Consider the following 25,377-nt stretch of genomic DNA (forward strand, 5'->3'; position numbering starts at 1 on the left):
TTTACAACACTTTTGTATATCCATAAAACTTATTTTAAAACTAAGGGTTCTTATCATACCAAAATACTCAACTCCTTTGTTTATTCATGGTTTAGGTTATTATTGTTAAGTTCTTACTCTGACAATCAGATCTCTTCTTTGAACAATAATGATTTGGTAATCATTACAAATTTAATATGACCAACCAAATAATTTATCAGTGGTAAAATTTTGCAGATTTTCCTGTACAGTAGAGCAACTTATGTCTTTGTCTTCCCATAAAACTTCAGATTTATTTTTTTTTGCATGCTCCAGAAGAAATTCTAAAACCTCTTCCTTTATTCTTTACTATTTTCATAATTTTGAAGTTCACTTCAGCTATCTTGTTTGCTACTGCTACGAAATGATGCACAAACACTGACCAACATTGTTATGAAACCACCAAAGTTAAGCTTGACACAGGTATCTTTGCTGTTAGGCCTCAAAACACTCTGTTAACTTGGATGCATTTATTCTCCATCTTTTAACAAAATAACAGTAAAAACAGCTACACTATTACAGACCTCACTAACTTATCCAAACGTTTACACAAAATCTTTTGTGCTAACTCGAAGCCTTTTAATCTACTAATAACCAATCTGTTCTTATAACATTCATTACTGACGCAATCCACATAATGCATCATACAAACTAATTTTATGTTTTTGGCTGTTATAATGATAAAAGTGAAGAAATGTGTGATTAACTCAATTTTTTAAATTGTAAAATACATAAGAAATCAAGGCAGTAATTGATGGCATTATTTACAAAACTGACTGTAATGTTGTTTGCATTCTTTTTTGTGTGACTTGTATGTTATTACAGATCCTGTAACCCTTCATCAATGCACAAGAACAATGATAAAAAAAAAAGAAAAATAATTTTAAAATAGATATTTAAAAATCAAGTGGTAATCCTAAAATTAGCTCAATGGCCTATCTGTTTTTTTGTTTTTTTCAGGGGAAGTGAAAACTAATAATTTTTTAAATGTGTTTTTGCACCAAGAATCTTGCTCTACAGAACAGTTCCTTACAATATCATGCATGAAAATGATTTGAAAAATACATGTACAAATATATATCACATATCATTATTTACTTTCTTGCCCATTGTCCAGCTCGTACAACTCCACTTCCATGGATAAAAACCACTAATCGATCAGAGTTGGTCATTGCATCCTCACTCAGAAAAATAAAAGTCTGTGGTTCAGTATCAGTTGCATCAACCTGCATATTATGAAACACATTAGAAATAAAATACACTACAACTATTTTTTGTAGCCTGACATTATAAAAATCATACAATATCCTAGTGAAAAACACAATGATAATTTTATAATAAAAAAAGGATTCACATAAAAAATTGAAACCATAAACACTTTTTGATAATTCATATGCAAGGGAATAGTAACTTATAAAATCACACAATTTTTCTTTATACATGAGATATATCACAATAAAAAATAGTTGTGTAACTTGTATACTGTAATAACCATTACACAGTTCCAATTTTTTTTATGAACTTTAACAGAAATATACATCTAAGAAAACAACAGTCTTGTTTATAGAAAAACCAAAAAATAAGTTGTGAAACTAACAATGGTTGCTTGTAAAAACAGTAATAAAAGTAACAACTGTTGCTTGGAAAATAAGTTATGAAAGTCACAACTGTTACTTGAAAAATAAGTTGTGAAAATAAGAAAGACTGCTCGTAAAAATAGTTGTAAATTAACAATAGTTGCTTGTAAAAAATAGTTATCAGAATAACAATGGTTGCATGGGAAATACAATGATGAGTAGGATAACAAGCAGTAAATAGGTTATTAAGAAAGTAAAACAATTAACAGAGCAGGAAACAACCAATATGAATGCTATAAGAAACTATTAACAGGCTTATTTTAAAAAAGCACTACCATTATGCCCAACAAGACAAAAACAGGACATACACAATAAAAACTATTAATATATTTAGTTGGGAAATAACACAAATTGCAAGATGGGAAACTACCAAATGAGTTCTGACGAAACCAAGGATATAATTTTGAAACTACCAACAGGCTTACCTGGCAAAAAATAAGAGAAAAGGATTCATACAGACACTAAAATGAAAATTCTTGCTGGGACTTTCCAGGACACTTTCCAAAACCCACACTCAAATTTCCAAGACTCTCAAATCCTGCCACGATGGATTAAATTGTAGTTACTTAGCACTTTTCTTTATCAAATGTGCCCACAAGCAGATACTGCAACAGTCTCATGTCTCCTGAGGCACAAGATTCTTAATGGCAAACAAGAAATATAAATAAACCTAATTCCTATAACTAAGCTTTTTGTTAATTGGTTGAATGTTTTTTAAATTAAGCTGAAGATTTCATGAAAGAAAGATTTTTTAAAAATCAAAACTGAAATTTCAGTACTTTTCAGGATCTGTGAAAACTCTGAGAAGAGTACATTACAAAATAACTGAGATTTCACAAAACACAAAAAAATTAGAAATATGAAATGATCATAAATGGCTACAAAGAAAGAGCAAGTTACAAAACAAACAATAGTTACTTAAAACCACAAAGAAAGGTTACATTTTAACAAAAGAACAGTGACAGAACTACATAGAAAGTGGTCAAGAAGAGATAACAATGATATCAGGACACAACTTTTCGAAAGACCAATAAAAAGTGTGTGTAAAAAAACCACAATGATTATACAGACTGATATACTTTTGGGGCAATAGAACGTCGAACAAATGGGATATAAATGAGCTAACATAACTATTAAAATATGCAACAACTAATAAATTTTCTAACAAAGTTATCTAGAAACTTACATGAGTAGCTTATAAAACTACTAACAGTGTAAATAAGAAACCAACAAGAAAACTAATATAACATTAATCAAAGCTAATTTATCCAATAGCCTTAGAATTATAATTTAAAACAGTTGACTACCTGGAAGGTTTAGACAACCTGTCAATATATAAGAGTAAATCCTCACTTATAACAAAGTAGTAATTAAATGAGTAATCTTCCAAACTAGACAGAGGTTAGCTTTGGGAAAACATTTATGTTGTTCATGTGGTAAAAATTTCAAGTCACATTTTATTGATATAATGTTGAAAAGTGCAAGATACTTAACTTGTAAAAGTTCCAACATTCTTAATTGTAGTCTAGATACAAGTCCAAAAATATTCAGCCTTCCTCCATATTAATAATAATGAATATTTTGGTATATTCTATATATGACACATAAGTAAAGTACAGCTGTCTTTATGTACAATGTCACAAACTGTTTTGAGATATAATTAAATTACATTTAATTAAATTTGGTAAAGGAACACAGGTACCTTTCCTTCTCCATGATCAAGTTTACATCGATAAGCAAAAAAATGTAAAGTTTGAATTTGACAACCATTTCATGTTCACTACTTGAATACCATGAGTGAAGAATCAACAAACGATAAGGTTAACAGCAAAATCATGTGATGTCAAAATGTTATGTTTAATGTAGCCCAAAGCACAAGCACTGAAAAAATAGTTCATATGCTACAGCAAAAAAAATAGAAGAAAGCCTACCTCTCCATCTAAAATATTAATTGTTCAGTCCAGCATTGCTGGGTACCTATACTTGTTTTTTAGTATTATTATTTTTTAGTACTAAATACTGTTTATCTTACAATAAAATTCTTTAATGTAGTAGTACAACTTATTTATTAATAATCTAATAATTTACACCTTAATTAATACTAAGACCACTAAGTAATAAGAAAATATATTTAACTTACAGGAATTGATATCTTTTTCAATTTTCCCTCAGACAGCAAAAGCTGATAAACGTGTTCTGTAATCAACTAAAAAAACATAAAAATTATATCTTCAAAACATTGATAATACTACTTTCTCATACAAAAAGAACAGATAATTATGTCTTAAACCAAGTACACAATCCATTTTAAATAAATTAATACTAATAATATTTAATAAGCTATGATGAAAAGTTAATCATATCAGATACAAAGTTCATATAATGCCTTTTAAAAACATTGATAACTACACTACTTACTCAGCTATTACAAACAAGTAGGGACATTTTAAACCTTTTACATGTGATTACCTTTAAATGTGAAATACATTAACACTCAAACTCTTAAGCTAAGAAAGGCTATAAATATAACTCAAATCACTGATTAAATGTTTTACTTCATTTAACATTCTCTTCCTAGTATTTACAACATTGGAAAGGCACAAAGGCTTTTTTAAACCACATAAAAAAATATACATATAGATGTTCAGTTAAAGATTTAAGTGATAGACTGTCTTCACTTTTTGTATAAAATAAAGGAACTCTGTCCTAATAAAATGTAACAGAACAGTAGCTTTGTCATATATTAAGTATTATTTCAAGATTAAAGACATGCTTTTAGAACAAAAAGAACACATCTTTATTAAGAGACTTTTCTTACATCAAGATAAATTGATTTATTGACTCAGCACACTGATGCAAATGTTAGACTGACTGACTTTATTGTTACAACTAGAACACATACGTTGATAAGTTTTCTATAACTGAAAACAAGAGGAAATTCCTCAGTAACCATGACATTTGAAATTCTTTTAGACAAAATTAGAATAAATTAATCTATAAGACCTTTGTTTCCCTTTTTATTAGCTATATTTTGTACCAACAATGCCAATCATGGAACCCACATACACCCAGTTCAATTCTATTACTCAACAGGATCTCTCCCAATCTAACCTCAAATTGAAATTCTTTCAGACAAGATTAGAATAAATTAAATTTATAGGACATTAGGCGTGGTTAAATACATCAATCAAATGGGTTTGACCTCCTGAGTTGAAACTATAATTAGATCTCAAAACAGTCATGAAATGACAGAGCTATGAGATAAACATTTGTACTTGAAAAAAAGCAACAAAAACACAGGGTCGTTCCACGAGCTGCTCATCTGTCATTAACACAGTTACTTAATAATGCTTTAATTCATTTACTAGAAATAAGTTATTACTCCAGTAATCAAAACTTATTTTTAAATCAAAGTGAGTAAGGAGTTGATATATTTATACATAATTATCCTAGTATCACAAAAAAAAGCATGACAACAGCAAAACTAAATCACTCCATCTTTAATATTAATACAAATGGGCACAAAAAAAACCTAATCTATTTATCACCACCATAACTTTAAGAAAACTATCATAATCAGAAAAATTGTCAGACAAAAATTATTCTACCTAGATTTAGGTTTTATATGGTTATTACTACTTACAAATACTACATCTAACAATTAACTCACTTTTACTAGTCTAATCAAATCATAAATCAAGTTTATGACACTTAACACCTATTAAAGTTAAACTTTATGGATATTAAATAGATTTACAATACCTCATCACACAACCGAGTACAAATTTATCTTTCATAAAGTATGAAAGAAGGTAAATCTAAACCGTCCTGGAATGTTGTTTCTTTTATGTAATGTATTTCACTAACTAGAAGTTTAAGCAATAATTAAGCCTACCTCTCCCAGTGCTTCGTATCTTCTCTGATTGTAGTCATTATCATTGTCTTTTGCTTGAAATTTAAATGGTTCCCCAGTTTCTATGTGTCTCAACTGCCCAACTAAATATGATGAAAGAGTAAAATATTATTGTAAAAAAAAAAAAAATTTATAAAGTAAAATGACAAAAAATCATTATGACAAAACATACTGGTGAATCATATATTCTGGCATTTGAACAAACAACTGTACTTACACAAATTAAGCAGAAAATGCTGTATATTACAAAACAAGATGTTACGGACATTTTTATACATATACAAAATATCAGTAATTTATTAAAAACACCTTATACTAAGACCCATTTACCATCATCTGATTAACTAGTGTTTCACAAGTTAAACATGTCACCTTACTGTATTAAGTATAATATACGTCTTTACGGAAAATACCAGGCTGTGTTCAAACATCATGACATTTCCCATTGTACACTGAACATTTTGTTTTCCTCCCTTTTGTTCCCAAACTGTGATTTTACATTAGCTTTTGAACACTTAACAATGGCTGGGAATTTACTTTAACCCTTAAACAGCAGGAATGTTGTAGGTAGCAGCATCAGTTGGTAATTGCTGCCATTTAAGGGTTAAATACAAATTTTGTCATAAAATATATATAATTTCAACTTAAGCTAAAAATTCTCTTTCTGATTACTGTAACATGAAACTTAAAAAATAAAATTAATTAAACAAAAAGATAAAGTCGCAATGCTAACATAAGAATGCAACACTTCTGATTTCACTTTGGGTTCTAATATTATGGTTAGTACTTACCAATGAAGAAACTTCCTCCATTACACACCATCACACAACTAGTTTCTGTGGAGAATGGCAAAATTAACATCAAGACAAATCTTTCTCAGGAGACCATTGAGCTGCAATGGGACCTTTACAGGTATGTGGTTAAAGTTTTAATTTTTTTTAATTTCTTTGGCCACCTTTCTTATGGTTTGGATGGAAGCTTGTAACTTTTATCAACTTCTAACCCTTGTATAATAACAAGAAGTGTTTAATTTTATCCCATTGGCTTTGCAGGCTAGAAAATTTTCTTTTGTACTCATAACATTCAGCTTTGTGGCTGTATGATTTATTCCAGTACTCTCTTTGATACTCCGATTTGTGATTGTTCTGGTATTCTACTTCATAATCTGATACGTGATTTGTCCTGACACTCTCCTCAATACTGGCATGTGATTTGTTTCACTTCTATGAAGGCTCTCTTTTTCGAAATTGTTATGTTCTTTGACTCAGTAATGTTTAATAATCTCACTATATTATTAATATTTTTGGAAACAGTTGTGACAATATCCTCCAGTCATAAAACTTCCTTGATAGTATTGCACTGTTGAACAGTTAGGAATTTGCTATGCACCCAGTGCATATGACCATAACAAACTACTGTATTACCATACATAAATCATTCTTACATTAAGTACAATTAATCCAGAATATAAATTACTAGTGCCTCCCAACAAAAGTTTATCACTCCAAAAATCTTTCTTCACAAATTAATACATTTCTCTTCACTTGAAGATTTCAATTTTTTAAAATAATTATAGAATATATAATTGAATAAAATACATGATCCATAAAGTATCATTAACATGATAAATATAAAACAGTAATATTAAGTGAAAAAGGCAGTTTTAACAGTGCTTCCATGGGCCAGGCATGCAGGATCTTGCATAACCTAATTTTTCAAATCATTCCACATCATTTGTTTATTGGATAACACATTTAACAAAACATGAATGCACAAAAAGCATGCAACTGCCATACCCCTTGTGAAAACTAGTTCTACAGCTGGCCTCAAAACAGATCGACATACTATTGGTATTCAGTAAGTAAGTGTACTGATCTTGTATTGATAAAGCAATGTTAATACAGGAAAAGAAAAAAATGAATTGTAAGTGCAAAGTGTGTGTGTGTGCAGTACTTGTGGTAAATTCCCTCGATGTCAGTGCGGATGCGATGGTTTAGACCCAGAAACAAAAATGGCACAAAAATCAGATGGGAAACAGTCACAGAGCAAATTAAGAGGCATAAAAAAAAAAAAGAAAGGATAGATTATGCTCTTCCATTGGAAAGTGATGAAGGCAAAATGTCTAGTGACACTTCTGAGAATCCCATGGATTTCGTGAGACCAATAAAAATAATGCAGATCATCCAAGAAATCAAACGTGAAAGCAAGGCGTTCAAAGGCATTGTTGTAGTACTCCAAAAGGACATGGGAACAATATTTATTCAATTTAGCAGTTTTTTGGTATCAAATCCATAGCAACATCAAACTTTCCAAACGAGGAAGCTTGATGGAAGGCATAAGTTTCGATGCTCTTAACAAAAACAATCAACTGCTTACATTCTACATTACTATATTAAGAATTCTATGCACCATTTTACTCTCAGAATATCCTGATGGTCTTATAAGCATGATTGGAAATACCATTTGTAAGAAATCTGATGATAAAAAACTATTTTCATCTGCCAATGATGAAAAAACAAGGTCTGCCACAGAAATGTACTCAGAAAAAAGTTATACTTGCACTACTATGTCAGTTCATGAAATTCAGAGAAGTGAAAGGAGAGATTGAAGACTGAAAAACAAGCTTTTGAAGCAGCTGGATGGCACTTTTGTTGACTAAAGTCTGGGTTTCAGATAAAACCTACAGCACAGTCTGTTCAGTATTGCTCTAAGTGTGCTGAACTGAAAGTCTTAGCCAAGAGGCCAAGCAGATAAGTCAGCAACACAGCACATACATCTTTTACATTTACTACTACGAACTACGAGAGTCAAAAACTTGCGACAGTGTCAATGAATCTGCAACTTCTTTTGCAAAACATTATGTGGAATTTTAGTTCAATCTGTAAACACTAAAAATAGAGTTTTAGCTCATATTTTATATTAAGGTCTGCCATCCTGTCCAATCCTGGGAGCTTGGGCCATGGAAGCTCTGTTAAAAATAAAAGATGAACCATTTCATATCATAAAAAAAACATTAAAAATTATGCTGCATCATTTTTAAACTACATTTATTAATGTAAATGTGAGTGTTAATCATATACGTACACTCATTAAAAAAATAGCCAAACTTTTCAATAGTGGAAGGAAGTTCTTCGGTTTCTTCGTAACTTACTTGCCTCTCAGAATAGGGGTTCGAGACTGCAACAAAAAAGTACAAACAGAAACACAGTAATGCATTGTGAAATTGAATTTTTTTTTTCATTATTATCATGATCAAAACATTACTGAAATTTAATGAAGTTATCAAATGATATAGATTAAAATATACATCTCAAACACATACCATAAACTGCTAAACTCAAACCAGATAAAAGGAAAGGTTCAGGTTCTGGCAGGAATTACAACTTTTAGACAGTTTCTTGTTCATTTTGCAAAAAGCTACAGAAGGACTACTTGCACTAGCTGTCCCTAATTTAGCAATGAAAAATTAGGGCAAAGGCAGCTAGTCATCACCACCCACTACAACTCTTGGGCTACTACTCTTTTATCAACAGAGGGATTAGCCATCACATTATAATACCCCCATGGATGAAAGGGGCAAGCATGTTTAGTAGGACTGGGATTCATACCCATGACCATAAAGTTGCTAGTTGAATACTCTAACCATCTGGCCATGCTGAATGACTTCTAAACAGACAATAAAACTTCAAAGTAAAAACAGTGAAAGATGGAAAAACTAAGTGACTTCATAGAAAGAATAGATCTTTAAATAAATTAAAAACCTATAACAATAAAATACTGAATAAAATGGATGTCAGAGTAAGACTACATAATTCAAGCAGATATAAAAATAAAGATTTCCTTTAACAACCAACTTCTTAGTTCAATAATTCTTTTTCCTGTGTAATGAAAAACCTATTGATTATTTTGATTCTTAAAAAGCTTCAAAAAGTTATGAAATAAAAGGATAACTCTTCATTTAGAATCTTCAAACAAAGGTAAAAAATTAAAAAGATAGATTTAAAAGTGTAAATGATAATAAATATCAGTGAGTGAAAAGCAATTTCTAATTTTCTTTAACTGATAATGAACAATACCAGTGTTTTTGTTCCAACTTTAGAGAGTTACCTAGGTTATAAAGTATTTGAATTTGCTCTAATAACAAGATGATGATAAATATGGTTGTTTTGAGTGATGTGGATGTCTTTTCAAGATAAAAGGTAAAGACACACATTTCTGATACAGAGAATTATAACGAATTTTACCTGATTTATACAAAGAATATTAACATTACGGAACAAGAGAAACATGCAAGAGTAATTATTTCAAAAAGGATGATGTATTTGCTGGGTTCTTGAACAGGTTGATCAGAATACTAATAAAAATAGGAAATTTCAAACAGGCTAAATACTCAACTTACCAGCACAAAGGTGTCTCAAAAATGCACTTATATTTGGAAATGGCTGAGAAAGCCACTATAGGAACATATCGAGCTTCTGACTGGTTATTCACATCATATATGAAAGTTATTTTACATAAGGGCCATTTCCAAAAGCAAAAAGAGGTGAGCAGGACCACCATGTTTGATTCAGTGTTTGAGCAAATAGAAAAAACATCAAGTTTTTGCTTTATATTATAGCTTTAAAATATTAATAATTTGAAATCTTAATTCATATAAAACTATAGACTTTGTATTTTGACATAACAAACATCTAATTTGAACTAGTGTTACATTCAACATTCCACATGACACAAAAATTGATGTATAGAGGCATTTTTAAATATGTACTTTTAAAAACTTTTAAAATAGTGTATACTAATAAAATTTGAATTAAAAACAACAGTTTGATATGAAATTTAATGACATAAATTTATAAAGTAGTAGTTCAGTAAAATTTTGAATACAAGCCAACAAACATGACATGGCCTTTAATCCTTGACCTGTCTGGAAAGTGTTGACCTCTAGGCATAGTTAAACTTAAACATGAGAATGTTACTAAAGAACACAGGATCAAAATCTAAATATAGTCTCCATCAACATCTGTGAAAAAAAAAAGACCTAACTATCTGTAAATGCATGTAACTAGCATGTGAAGTAAGGTTAACACCATACAAAACAGATTTCCTGTATTAAAGGTCTAAGTAATCTAAAATCTTGTATAACTAAGCAATTTGGAAAATATTTGTAAAGTTAACAGTTTACATTTATATACTAAAGAAATAAAAAAATATGGTACTTTTCAAATTACCAAAGATTAATAGCAAATTGTAATTGATCTATTATAATACTTTACTGTTAACTTAAAGGTTTCTTTCTTCACAATAATTTGGTTTATATAATAACATCTTAATTTAATCTTTCAATGTACTGAACACCTGATTGCCTAATACATGTAAAACCTTGCCTTAACAAATGCCCCAGTTTTGAAATATGCTTGTTGATAAAGAGTGTAAATATGTTTATACAGCATGACATCATAACACAAAAGATATGAATAAGCATGAGCTATGAAACCATAACATAAAACTCATGAATAAATATTTGCAGCATTCTAAAACTTACCTGGTTCCGACATCTGCACACACACAGAGTTCTGGTCTGAATTCGACTGAGACATTACAGTGATGAAAAAGAATACCTTTATAAAAAAATATAAAAAACATTATTTGATAAATATTTATGAATGTATTAGATTAATAATATTATGTACATATATATGTATACATATTTATTTACAGTTCAGGTAACAGTAACTAGAGGTGGGAATTAGTTATACTTTCTAACTGAATAATCAAAAGGCTCATTAATTGATTATATTCAATTCATGAACAAATACATGACTACTGCAATCCACCTTACCCATACAAGAAAAAAATGCTTGCTAATTTGTAACTTTTTCAACCACTGAATTATTTTCACATAGTATTAACACTATTTTGCTTTTTAAGTACTTTTTTATTACCCTTGGTGTTGTATAAGGAATGTATTTGAAGAATGAATTTCTTACATACCACTACAGAATCACCATTATGTTTATCTCTAGAATCCCACACTGACCTGTAAATCAAATAACATGAACTACAATTGATAATATTTTTTATTTGAAACATATCACAATTTGCAATTAGCAAGTTAACCAATTTATTTATGTATGTTGTTTATGTTGAATAACCATTCAAATGGCAATAAAAATTTGACTCACCCCAATATTTAGCATTTACCTCCAATATCACCTAAACAGTAAACTCAACTTATGTTTACATACACTACAACACAATATAACCATAGTATATCAAATCACAATAAAAATGTTTAAACAAAGCACTATACATCAATAAAATACTTTTATTAAGCCTTAAGACAATAAACAGCCTCCAATCACAGAATTCTTTTGTTTTATACTGTATATAAATATTCCTGTGTACCAGTAAAATATTTGTTCCTGATGATGATAAAACCTTCTCTAAATATTACACAGTTGTTATTGTATTAAACTTGTAATATTCTATTATGTGATAGTACAATTCTTACTCTATTAAATCATGTTTAAACTTTCATTCTAGCTGTTTTCAACAAAGGCCTGTACAAAAACTAAGAGCTATGTTGAAAATTTAAAAATGGATAACATATTCTCATGAAGTAATAGATTCTTACAACAAAATTATTCTTTAAAATAGGCTGACAAGTTCTAAATAGATCAACAGGTGAGTTGTTTCATTTATAGGCAAAAACTATTTGTAGCTGTGCAGTAATTAAAATGCATACTTTTTATATTCATCATGAAGTACTCTAAATAAATGTCAGAAAACAGCACAACATCAAACCCACACTAATTTTCAGTTCAAACTGTCAGAGTATAGTTAGACTTAACCCATAAAAGTGACATAAATTTTGTGTCTAAAAAATTTATTAATCAGCAACAACAATATGAAAGGTCAGAGTAAACTGTCTTCAGAAACAATAACTTAAGTTACTTTTTAATCCTAAACTTCACATATGAAAATGAACCACAGGCACAACAACAACAGTTTCTAGTGGTGTGAGTCCACAGACATACCACTGTGTCACTGGAGGGCACCTCGAATAGAAGAAACTTCAGTTCATAGCAAAAAGTACAATGAATTAAAGAATAAAAACAGGTCTGTACATTAAAGTTAACAAAGCATCAAATGTTTTATATTTTACTTAATCTAGTAAATGTTAAAAATGTCAAATATTAAGAAAGTAAGGGTTCTTTCCTTGTTTACTTCTTACTTTTGTCATGTGGCTCTACCACCACATTTCACTTTAACCCTGCATTTGTAAATACACTTCACACTGACACTGATTTGTGAATAGATTTTAGGTTTATAGGTAGTAATAGTACTAACTTGAATGTAAGGCTATGACAGACAAAAGCATGTATGATTATAAATATTATATATATGTATTAAAATGAGCAAAAAATATTACAACAATCATTGTTGTTGTTTTTCAAATACTGCAATTAACGTCAGAAATGAGATTTTGATTACTTTTAATTAGAAATGTTTTTTTTAACATACTGTTAACATAATCTCACTGCACAGAAATCAATGGTAAGCCCACAATGCTAGAGAAATGTCATCTTCAGGAACTTGAAATAAGTAAAGCCAGGTTTAAGTACATTTTGTTATAAAGAGAGACCAAAAAGCAAAATGTAGGTCATGCTCTGCAAAGCTTAAATACAGAGGTAGTATGGGAACTACATTAAATCATACTAAAATGAAGAGGATGGGTGGTCTGGACAAACATTTATGTAACTGTTTGTAATAGTGTGATTAATGCTCACTGTCTAAACAAAACAGGCTGTTATCATATCCTAAGTATTTTTTTATGTTAGTTCAAACTTTTATACATTTACAAAATGTATTTGTTTAAGAATAAATAAAACTTTCCAGACAATTTTCTTAAATTGATATAATATAAAAACATTCTATTTCATAACATTTAAAAATGTAATACATTAACAGAATCTAGCACTTTGCTGGATGTTTAAATGTTGTATCTATCACTACACAGTCACTCAGTTGCTTTTTAACCAATCAAAGGAAACTGATAATCATAACTTAATTTATTTATTTATTAAGCAAACAAGTATTTAATCAAAGTAAAAATCTAATAAATTTCTTAAATTCCTCAAGTAACCTTAATTTAAAGCCAAACATCATACAAGTTATTCTAATTTTTTTAAAATAAAAACTTTTAACAGTCATAGCATTACACTACAAAGTTTAAAAATCATTAGGGAATAGATAAGAATAAAAAAAAGTTTATTCAGATAATACATAGAGTATTACTGAGTTAACAAGTAACTTATCCACACTAGCTGCAGTAATGTCTCAATTTTACATTTAACTTTCTGAAAGTTACTTGTGTAACAATAAAGTATAATTTACCTTAATGAGAACCTTTCACTATAAGAATATAGTAACTTGGGTTTAATTATTGTTGACCAAATAGTACAAAAGTTACTTAAATAAGTCAGAGTTAAAACGACATTTAATAATTTTTGTAAATGATTAGTTTGGACAGGTTATAATTCAGTGATTTCAAAGCTTGATTTTCTTTTTCTAATAACGTAACTATTATTAAAAAAAGGTTAATTCATTTCAAATTTGTTAATTAAAAACTAAATTATAATTATTAATCATATTTAGAAAGAATATTGCAACACTGGTAAACAGGATATCCATTTGCTTTTTTTAATGTCTTTACTCATACAATCACAGAATTTGCATTTTACACTTATTTTATACATTAACAACATAGAATAACATCTTTCTCACCCAGATTCTAACTTTTAAACAATGAAAAATTGATTCTGTAACAAGTCTATATGCTAGTTGATTATTTTAATGATCAATTTAATAATAATTTTAATTAATTGATTGTAGGAATAATCAAAAACAGTGATAATTAGAATCACTAATTTACATTAGTTTATTATTTTTGTGGCATTAATCGATTAACAAAATAGTTTAGGGGACACTAAATAATGCAACTGATGCTTATAAGCAATCTATTAAATCATGCAGCTCTAGTAGTAACAGTATGCTTAGCGAAGCAATTTATATAGAGAGTGAATATTACATTTCCACAATTTGTACATATATATCAAAACAAAATCACAGTATAAATTGCTAAGCAAGAAAGGAAACATCAGACAGAATCCAACAGTAGAAGGGCATACATCCAACTGAAGTCACTTCTATACCCATCAAAACCAAATGTTTTATCTCAGAATGGCAGAGAACAATGCTTCAGCTTAACAAAGATGACCTAGGAAGGTCAAAATATTGTTACCCATACCAGCCTTTCTGAGATACATTTTTTATTTCAAGTGGGTTTCTTGTCATCAGGAAAACCAAATGTTGACTTTCATATCTATACCCTACCCATCAAAAGACTTGTATTTTAAACTAACAGCTCATGCAATATTGTCAAGGAAAACATATCACAATTGTTTTATTTAACATTAAATATGTACACTAAAGAAGCAATTTGGATCCACATTTCTAAATCATAACTTTACTGTCCATAGTAACCAAAGTCACACTTCCAAATCCCTAATCCATTTCTCAAACAAATCACTCACAGGTGGATTAACTAAGCCTCCAACTATATTAGACATCTATATTTGAAGAAGAGTTCATTTTTTTTAAAATTCTCTTCATATCAGGAATCAAAGTATTACATTCCCAAGGAATTTCATCCTTTCAGCTGGCTTTCCTAATAAGTAATGCATGATCCATCTGCATTTCTTCAATTATGACCAACAAAACTGAAAATATTGCAAAACTTAGACAAAAAAGCAATTCATGAGGAAATGCAACTTTAAAAAATGGAATGTAATCTTCCTAATAGCTTTCCCTTGGGTAAATGTAATTTTATTTCATTATTTCTATCCCTATACATGGTTAATTATAACAAAGCACACATATCTTTAATTTAACACATATACGTGATAATGGAACCTTGTAAATCTAAACCCATGTTTATAAGAGTATCTCCACTGGAGACAAGTAAGATTACCAACAAAGAAAATGTCACTATTAAAACAAAATTGGTTTATCAACTTCATTAAATTTAAATTTATTATTCTGATACAAATAAACTTCTAATGAGTTTAAATCTCATATTTATATTAACAACAGAATATAACAAGAAAAGTTAACATTTTCATAAACTGAAAATGTATTTCCAGTGGAGGGTCTTTAAAGTACACTGTCCATATAGCAAGCATCTGCACAGATCATGGTTGTACCAAAATAAGAGTGGTGCATAAGTGGGGGGAACTGACTACATCCAGAACAGTTATGCTCTTCACCCTGAGCTTAGTTCCTGTATGAAAGGTGGAACTGTTCATGAATGATCATTTTCACAGGACAGCCCTAGCCATACGACTGAGGTTCCACTACTCTAAACTGAAATTAAGGGGTCTTGTTCCCCCATATCCCATGTTGGTGACCAGGGCAATTAGACCTCAACATTACCTATAGCCATAAGGTGATGAAATCTGAACCACTGGAATTATGATGATAAAGTAAGCAACACCAAAACAGATAAACTTTCTCCTTCACCTGAAGAATCCTGAAAGACAACAACCCAAGCTTGGTATAACAGGATGGTGTATGCTATACTCAACCAAAGGAACAGCACCCATCTGGTTTATAATTATGAACATCTACCCTCACTCCCACACCAAGTGGGAAAGGAACATTTCATTTGGCCCCAAAATTAGAGGAAGAGATGGAACAACTGTGATCAGCCAAGGACCCAAAATGGGGCCATTCACAATTACAAGGAGATGGTAGATTCCCTTCCATGGACATTGTACTGAACTGATTTTCATCAAAAGGAAGGACTACGCACACCTCAGTCAGATAACCAAGAAACAAATCTGAACCAGTATCATAAACAGGCTCCTGCATAGGCTGGTGCTACTCCTACTTACATCTTGGGGGGGAAAAAAAAAAACAGTGGCAAATGCAAGAAAAGCTCCCAACTTCACCCTATTCTCCAAGAATGGAAGAATTCACTCTAACACTGGAAGAAAAGCTTCTGTCAACCATCTCAGTAACTGAAAACTGGTAAGAACACCCTAGATCCACTACAAAGAAGCACAATCCTCTTTTGTTTTATTCATGATAGTCCAAAAACAGTAGTTTAACATAATATGGTAATACCACCTACGTGATCTTATAGAACATCTTATTTCTACAGAGCCTGTTGCAACTGGTAGTAATTATAGTGAAACAGTGGTTGCTAGTGCAAAATTGGTTTAATAAAAGCACATTTTTCTGGGCAACACTCACCACAGTGTTGAAAACTGTGAAAACTAGGTAAGGGACTCTGAAAGGTGGAAATAAATATGCTCACCCCTCTTGATAATCAAGTAGAAATAGTTAAGACAGAAACAGAGGGTAGAAAAAACCCTAAGATGAAGAGACTGACAGATCAAGTAAATAGTGCACGTACTGGAGGAGGTCCACATATCAGTTTGTATGACAACCTCCAACAAGCAATTTGACAGAGCTGCTGATGACAGAGAAAAGGGAAATCTGAGTAGATGCAACTCATAAAAGATACCTCACCTTTAAAGAGAACCCAGAATAAAAAGAGATATCTAGTATCTCTAAAGCAGATGAGTCAGACAAAAGGACTGAAGCCATTTCCAGTCTAACAGAGCACTGGGTAAGAAAAAATGTTCTGAGAACATAGAGAAAATAATAAAATGGTCTGTGGAAAACAGTACCACTCTCATTGGTGATGTCCATTGATTAACAACCATGAAGAATAAACATGCAGGTAAAGGGTGGATTCATGGTATGTAAGAATCAGGTCACAAATTTGTGTAGAGAAATAACATGTTGTCTCAATATTCCTGGTTGATAACTGGAATTGTTATTTGGGACCAATTACCAAAAAATGATGTAAGGAATATGGATAATACTAGAGACTGAAAAATATGTAGTTATGATAACTGAATGGTAATCAATAAGGGCACCATAAGCAATGGTAATTGTGAAAAATACAAAAACCCCTCTCAAAGAGCCAAGTCAAAAAACAAATTACAGTTGACACCACTGATCAAAAGGATTAAACATTCTCTCAAGACAATATTGCTGAAATATATGTCATTACCATTGATAAAAGTGTCTTTTGGACTAAACAGAAACTGTGACAGAAATGTTTCAAACCTTAAAAATTAAACCCCAATGTCATATGAAGGACAGCATAACCTTTATTCCAGAAATGTGAGCTTATGGATTGCCAGGTGTACCATATTAGACTAAGGTTGCCTCCACAGCAAGAACCTAAAAAAGAAGTGGAAGAGTTGGACACACCTAAAGAGACTGCAGAAGTAGAAACCCAGTGTAGCAGCCAATCTGGCACTATCAACAGAATTTGACAATGGGTTGGAAAATCATATTTCTTATCCCAGATAACATGTGAAGTGAACAGATGGTAATCCCATTCTGTGCAGATGGGAAACAGCCACTGCCATAGCCCAATGATGAAGTAATGAAGATTAAATTGTTAGTAGTTAGGTGATTCAGTGAGAGGCCAGCCAACCAAATGGAGTTACAGAATGAAAGCCAATCCAACAAAACCTTATGACGTAACATCCACTCTGTCAGGAGAATCTGTAATGATAGAAACATTAGACATCACCTGTGTAACATGGGAAGCTAAAAGGGTGGTAAGATAGGACTAGTTCTGAGAAAGGAGATCCAAAATTTGAAAATAAGGAACCCTATATCACATACCTCCTTGACAAGAAACATTAGACACCACCATGGAGCAAACAGAGGGAAGCCTATCAATTTGCCCCTTAAGAGGACTTGACCATGAGGCTTTACCTATAGAAGAGCAAAAAGAAGGTAAACATTGTGTAAGGAATCCTTGTCTTCTGTGCACAGTCTCTGAAATTCTCAATTGTTGACATGTGCACTCCATCCCCAAAGCAAGGCATTTATGATATGAATGGAATTCTGGACTCAACAACATCTAGAGACCAAAGAAAGATTCCAATTAAGAAAACTGAGAAAAACCAGTAAATAGATATGTACGATTGTTAATTGCTTAAAGACAAATAAAATGGTTTATTGTGTTCTCATTTCAAAGGCACAAAGGATTTGAGTAATGCTGATATTCTCAAAAGACAAAGAACCATCTGTACAATGAGAGAAGAAGAGATGAGTAAATGTGACAACCTACAGGAAACAGATTAGTTTAACTGAGAAAAGAAAATTACCCAGACTGATGACACATTGAACTGGAACAAGAATAAGTGTAACAGTCCCAAAATGGAAGCCTGCCTGGATTATATCTGAAAGTAAACTCAATATGGAAGGGTCTATCCTTGACGAAAAGGTGCTAGCAGAAACCAGTCACCTGTGGAATGGTGAGGGCACAGTATGAAAGAACGAAGGGGCTGAAAAAACAAAACTTGTACAATATCACAGAACTCATGTGAAGCCTATGAAAGCCTAAAGGAAAAAACCCAAAATTACAGTACATTACAAAGACCAAGAGAATCTACCACTAAGGCAAAGTGCAGATAGGAGATGATTACAATCAAGTTGGACATTACAATCCTAGTAAAAAAATCAACACAGATTGATGAATATGAGTAACTTGTTAACCTTAGATAATCTAGGCACTGAAAGTGATGCTGAATGACTGGACACCAATCTCCTGTCTGCATAGGCACAACAACTGGCAGGTATAAAAATTCTGAAGAACTAGCCCAACTCTCTCACTATCCCCAAATAAATCAAACAGAGATAACCCAAAAACTAACTTTCAAATCCCAATGAACAATGGAAGATTAAAACCTCACAACAGACTGGGTGGATAAAACTGGGACGATATAAAATGAACAACCAATTGAAACCCAACAGCAAAGCTTCTGGACCCATGGATGAGGTTACTACCCATCCAGAAATTCTTGAAACCAAGCTCCCCTGAAGGTATACAATAATCACTGGTGCTGCTGGCAATCCAACTAAGCAGTGGAAACCTTAGATATAGACCAAGGGGCTGATTTCAGGGGTAGAGACTCACAAACAGGAACAAACTATAACCCCCTGTATAAACCAATGAAACTCAAGATTCCAACAACCACCACGAGAAATGTAAAAGCCAAAATTTGAACCAACATGCATGCTAACAAGAGATCCAGCTCATCATCAAGGAAGATGATGATCCTTAGAGCCTTCTAATGAAGGGAAGTGAAAGGAAACAAAATGATGAAGTTGAGTTGTAAATCCATAGACTGTCCCATTGAGGGACGTAGATCTATAGTGATCTACAAACTTCACCTTAGAATCTTGAAATTTGAGAAGCAGGTGTATCATTTAAGAGTTGTAACTTCCAGACCTCTCATTCTTTCAAAACCCAACAGAAAAAAAGGCAAGCCAAAGACAACTTATCCCAAAGTGGCCTCCTTTTCATTTTTCATAAGTCATAAAGACTGAGTTGATTACCAGTAATTGGAACAGTATTTTTTGATGTAAAGTTGTTTTGTGAAAGCAAAGCAATTTCAGGCCATCTGCTGTATCCGCCATAGGAAATTGAATCCCAAATCTCAGTGTTAAGAGTCTGTAAAGCTACCACTCTTCCACAGAAGTGATAAAAATACAACACACAAAAAAAGAAAGAAAGAAAATGGAATGTCAAGGTTCACTTTCAATTTCAGCCTCAGAGCCCCACAGGGGACCACCACAGATCCAAATAGTTCTCCATCTCAGACAAATAAAATCACTGAGAGTGCCCCTACAAAAAAAAAAAAAAAAATTGTTGTGCAACATCAAATATCAGAGGTATGAGAGGAGGGATCCAATTGGCCTCCATGCCATAAATAATAATCTGAAAATTCATACTGAAATTGGTTTGCCAATCAGAAAAAGAAATTTGTTTTCAATTATTATTTTCATTGATGCTTTATCAAGGAGAAGTGATAAATTTGTCTGAATGAGGTGCTTATATATAGTACTAGGAAAGAGAGCACATTGTCACAGGTGGAGGGTAACACAAGACAAAAATCACTAAGAGCAACTGAGATGTTAAGAGGGGCATAGAAGAAATCCTGGCAGTAGAGTAATAGCTCTACGTGTCAGTGGAGTTATGTTGTAGAAAATTCTTTTTTTTAATCAAGTAGTAATGATGTATTAAAAATGACAAAGCTTTATGTAAACTTGAAGATAGCCATCCCAACTTTAACATGAATAAATAAAATAATTTGGCAAACCATGCTATTTGTTATAAATAAAAATATTTGTTAAAACAAATCAATTTTGTTTCCAGAAAATATCATTGTTCATTTGGCCAATTTTATCTGTGTACATTATATACAAGACTTCACTATAACCCTCACTGAGAATTAATATTTGTAATCAGTTACACCTAAATTACTTTATTTTCCAAATTGTCATTGTTACCCTGATCCAAGCAGCTAAAGCTTTCAACCTTTTCATACCTCAGAAGTACCACTTTATGATATTTAACAACAAAACTTATTTTCTATGCACCGATTAACTCACAAATGCATTTTTTCTTTCTTTTTTTTGGAACAAAATATTTTCAAGAGTATAAACCCCTCTCAGTAAATGTAAAAAAACAAAAAAACAATACCATTCAGAGTTACTGAAAACTTTCAGTAACAAATAGATTAGTGAAAGATTCCACTAGTTATAATAAATGTTTATTTATCACCAGTCTTTGTTTTCTACCATGAAGCCAATTTCCTATCTAATTTATACAGTTCTTGTACAATTCTACAATAAACTAACTTGCACATTAACCTTATTTTATAGTACTCTGAAAATAAGCTTTTCTTTAAATCACAATAAACAAAACCTGATATGCCCTTACCCACAAAGCTGTTTTATACACAAACAATTATCCATTTCTAAATCTTCTACAGAGATTCATTTAAATACAAATCTCCAAATATGACTTTTTTCACTTCAACCTTAGTCCCAGTAAATTAGTGGTTGGTGGAAGACAAGAGCATTTTACAGCCAGGTACCTAGCCCAGTCAACAACCATAAAGAGCAAGCATGTTTAACAGAAGGGATCTGAACTCATGCTAGGCCGACTTTTCTTACTGATCTATAATAATAAATTTTAACATGTTACTAATAGCTGTAATCAAGCCAATATACCCATAATTTAACAATTTATTAATAGCTTTCTCACTCCCCTCCCCTTTTAAATATCAGAGTAATAGTGTTTCAACAATCAAAAATATTTTTCTTGCAAAGCTAACAGTTAGAATACACAAATATACTGTTTTAAATGTGTGTGCTGCGTGCGTTTATGTATCTGTTTATAAAAAATAAATAATTAATGTCTAAACTGAACATTACTGAGTTAGAAATATTAACACCAATTCTGACTTTTAAATGACTCAAGCAAAAATAGATAGTAATTACAATTCACTTAATTTATCTGGTTCACATAATTTGTTGATGATGAACTTTACAATATCTATACCATTAATACATCTGTCAGCTTGATAAGTTGAAGGACGAGATAAAAGGCCTTTTTTTGGCACTGAATATGGCAAATGTAATGTGGTTGAACACACTGTTATCTTTTATTTGCTTTCACTAATAAGCTCTAGATAAATACTGGCAGTTACAACCTAATTAAATTAAATAAGTACAGGCTACTTACAAAGAAGTGATGGATAATTTAAGTAACTGTGTCTAGAGATGTGTAGAAAACAAAATAATTATTTGCAAATAACTCTGAAACATGCCATAACAGTTTAGAAATTGTAAATAAGGTTATAGTCTACTTTTATACTGTACTCTAAAGACATTACTTAGTAATGTGTTTAAACTGATAATGATACTGGAATTATTTAACTATTGTGATATAATTAACCAATAAACTGTTACTAATCAACATTCCACCAAATGTAATATTTTGACAATAATATTATTTCATACCCAGTAGATTCAGCTTAACAGAAATTGATTGTTAAGTCATAATATTTTAATCAAGGTAAGGATGGACCATAAAAAAATTAGCCAATTTTAATATAATTACTGAAAAATATTTGCACCACAAAAGCTTTAGGAAAGTTAATCAATAAAAAGTTCATTTATGTATTGTAAAATAATCTTGTTTCCTAAGATTAGCTTATAATTGCTTTATTAACTTGAATGTTTAACAAACTTTTAAAGTCTAATCCATAATTTAAATAGTTATTGTTTCATACTTTAATACATAAGAAAAATGAACCAAGGCAAATACAATTCCATTGAATGTACTTGGACTTTAAACATTTATCCCTCTATGAGGAAACATAAATCTACAATTACCGATCCAAACATGAAAATCATTCAAAAGTTTGAAAGTATAACTATCAGAACGAAACATCTAATGTCATGAAAATACTATTAAAAATTATTTTATAAAAACTAGAATGATTTTAATATATAGCTACATGTGACTTATAACATCATTTTGTAAAATTAAGTAAATGCAATGAAAGGATCAATGTAACATTTGAGAGATGAGTTAAAACCTGTAGCAGATGTCTCTCTAATTCATTTAATGAAACACCTGTCTGCATATGTCCAATCCTGAAACATCAAATAAATATCAAATTGCCTCTGAAAGTCTGTTGCATCTACTGCATCTGAAGGCTATCTAGTTCAGATATTGATGTCTTACTGAAATTAAAACTGTCTAATCAGAGATGACTTCTGTCTTGTCAAGTCTTAAATCTACATCTCCTAGTCCTAGCTATTACAGTGTCCATTTGTATCCCATGAACTTCCCTCAGTAATAACCTGTTCTATACTTCCAACTACATTACTTAAATCTAAAACAGCCACAAAGTTTCACATTTAGAAGTTTCTTCATCTTTGAAATGTTTAAAATTTTTATCATTAATTCAAATTGTAATTTTATTAGCAAAATACAAACAACTGTCATTATACTCATTTTATCTTTCAGATATAGCAAATGCTTTGAACCTACCACATTATTTTACATGTATAAACATACACACTCCAGTAAAGTATTATATTCTAACACTAGTAACAGAAATACGAAGGTACTGTGAACATACTGATTACCATCATATTGTTTCTTTATGCTATAAACCCTTGGTAGTAATTAGAAACCTATTACATAAAATCTTTCCAATTTGTTCACTTATTTAACACACATATACCGAGCGTAATTTTAATTATAAACACATCAATTTGTTCCTATTCTGGCAACTGTTTCTCTCTAATATTTAAGCCTCATGTTTTTTGTTTGCAGTCTTTTGCAGATTTATTTATTTCAGCTGTATATGTAATAAATTGTACAACACAATTTTAAAGTTAATCCAATACATTTTGATATATGCTGAAAAATGTAAAGTATAAGACTACCCAGTTATATAAAAGAAAAATCTTAATCAATAATTATCTTTTAGTCTAGAGATAAATGAAAAGCTATTGTGGTAAACATCTTATATGATTTGAATGAAGGTACGTTTCCTTTCTACACTTTTACTTCTGTAAGAACGATAAATACAGCCAATGTTTTGACATATAAGATATGAACATCAACCACTGAAAGTATCTTGACAAAAATAAATTCCAAATGATAATGTTTGTTGTAGTAAATATGTCTTACATTCAATAAAACAAAGACTTTGGTAAATATAGTTGGCATCAGGATAAATAAAAATAAAACATATCTCACATGAATCACAATAAAATATCACTGATTATCGTTCTTAATGGAAGTTGGTATTACTAACGTCTAATGTCAAAGCCAGACACAACAGAAACTGAGATAGCGGTGCTATTATTAGTATTAGCATAACAAGACTTCTTAATATAAATAGTTTGGTTTGTTTTTAATTTCGCGCAAGTATATAATAAAAATTAGAAGAAGTCTGCAGAAAAAAATGAAACATAAATAGGTAGAAGAATAAACACAAAACATAATAACAACTTCCTTCTTCAAACTGAATGTACCGGTATGTGGCATGAAATATCAAAGATTTGTTTTCGTTATTAGTAGTTGTAGACTTTGATGAGGTATTAGTACAGAAAATAAAACTAAAGAGCCACTAGTATTAGAATTAGCCTTATAGTTATACTAGCAAATATAATAATGCACACACTGGCTACTTACAAAAGATATTATATAAGTTACTTATTTGAAACAAGTATCCTGGATACAAGCCCAGATAGAGCGTGACAACCACTACCTACAGTACGGTAAGCAAGAAATAAGACGAAAAGATTCGTCAACGGGTATTCCACTGTGTCCTTTCCGAACGTAATTTTTAAGTCGTCCCTAAATCTATCGAAGTCTCAGAGATACTTACCCTCAGTAAATGTGAAAATGACCTATAAGCAGGTTGTACTTTAATATCTGATCCGAGTATAACCATTAACTAACTGTTATGATTGAATAAATGCATTCGGAAAATGTTTTATTTGGGGAAAGTATTATGTTAATTTAAGCCTAGTAAAAAATAACTAAAATTTCATCCAGCTCAATCGATACAGCAGCAATAAACGAGCACATACAATAATATACAACATACATAATTTTAAGAATAAATAATTTTTAGTATATAATTATCTTTTTTAAGAATGTACATATTTTATGCATATGTTTATTCAAATATATATATATGTACACACACACGTTTATATAAAGTATATAAAAATATTAACTGAATGATACAATTACAGTAAATGACCACCCTGAGATTTTTTGACAAACAATATAATGTGATACAACACACATAATTGTATAAAGTCGATACGACGATA

At 30.8% G+C, this 25,377-nt stretch overlaps 1 protein-coding gene across 4 annotated transcripts in view; it reads right to left on the minus strand.

Annotated features, from left to right (window-relative positions):
* LOC143240740 (cotranscriptional regulator ARB2A homolog) overlaps window positions 1-25,135 on the minus strand; it is an 80,446-nt gene extending 55,311 nt beyond the window's left edge. Inside the window, exons 1-7 of one of the 4 annotated variants that reach the window (XM_076483690.1) lie at window positions 24,728-24,817; window positions 11,560-11,605; window positions 11,111-11,186; window positions 8,653-8,745; window positions 5,551-5,651; window positions 3,796-3,861; window positions 1,117-1,244 (exon numbers count right to left, since the gene is read on the minus strand). In XM_076483690.1, the coding sequence (XP_076339805.1) occupies window positions 1,117-1,244; window positions 3,796-3,861; window positions 5,551-5,651; window positions 8,653-8,745; window positions 11,111-11,165 (443 nt within the window). In that variant the 5' untranslated portion in view covers window positions 11,166-11,186; window positions 11,560-11,605; window positions 24,728-24,817. Of the gene's footprint in view, window positions 1-1,116; window positions 1,245-3,795; window positions 3,862-5,550; window positions 5,652-8,652; window positions 8,746-11,110; window positions 11,187-11,559; window positions 11,606-24,220; window positions 24,275-24,727 lie in introns of those variants that run through there. The other 3 variants (XM_076483687.1, XM_076483689.1, XM_076483688.1) reach the window with 3 other exon arrangements.
* Between the last annotated feature and the right edge of the window lie 242 nt (window positions 25,136-25,377).

This window comes from Tachypleus tridentatus, chromosome 13 (assembly GCF_004210375.1).
Source record: "Tachypleus tridentatus isolate NWPU-2018 chromosome 13, ASM421037v1, whole genome shotgun sequence".
Lineage (NCBI taxonomy): Eukaryota > Metazoa > Arthropoda > Merostomata > Xiphosura > Limulidae > Tachypleus > Tachypleus tridentatus.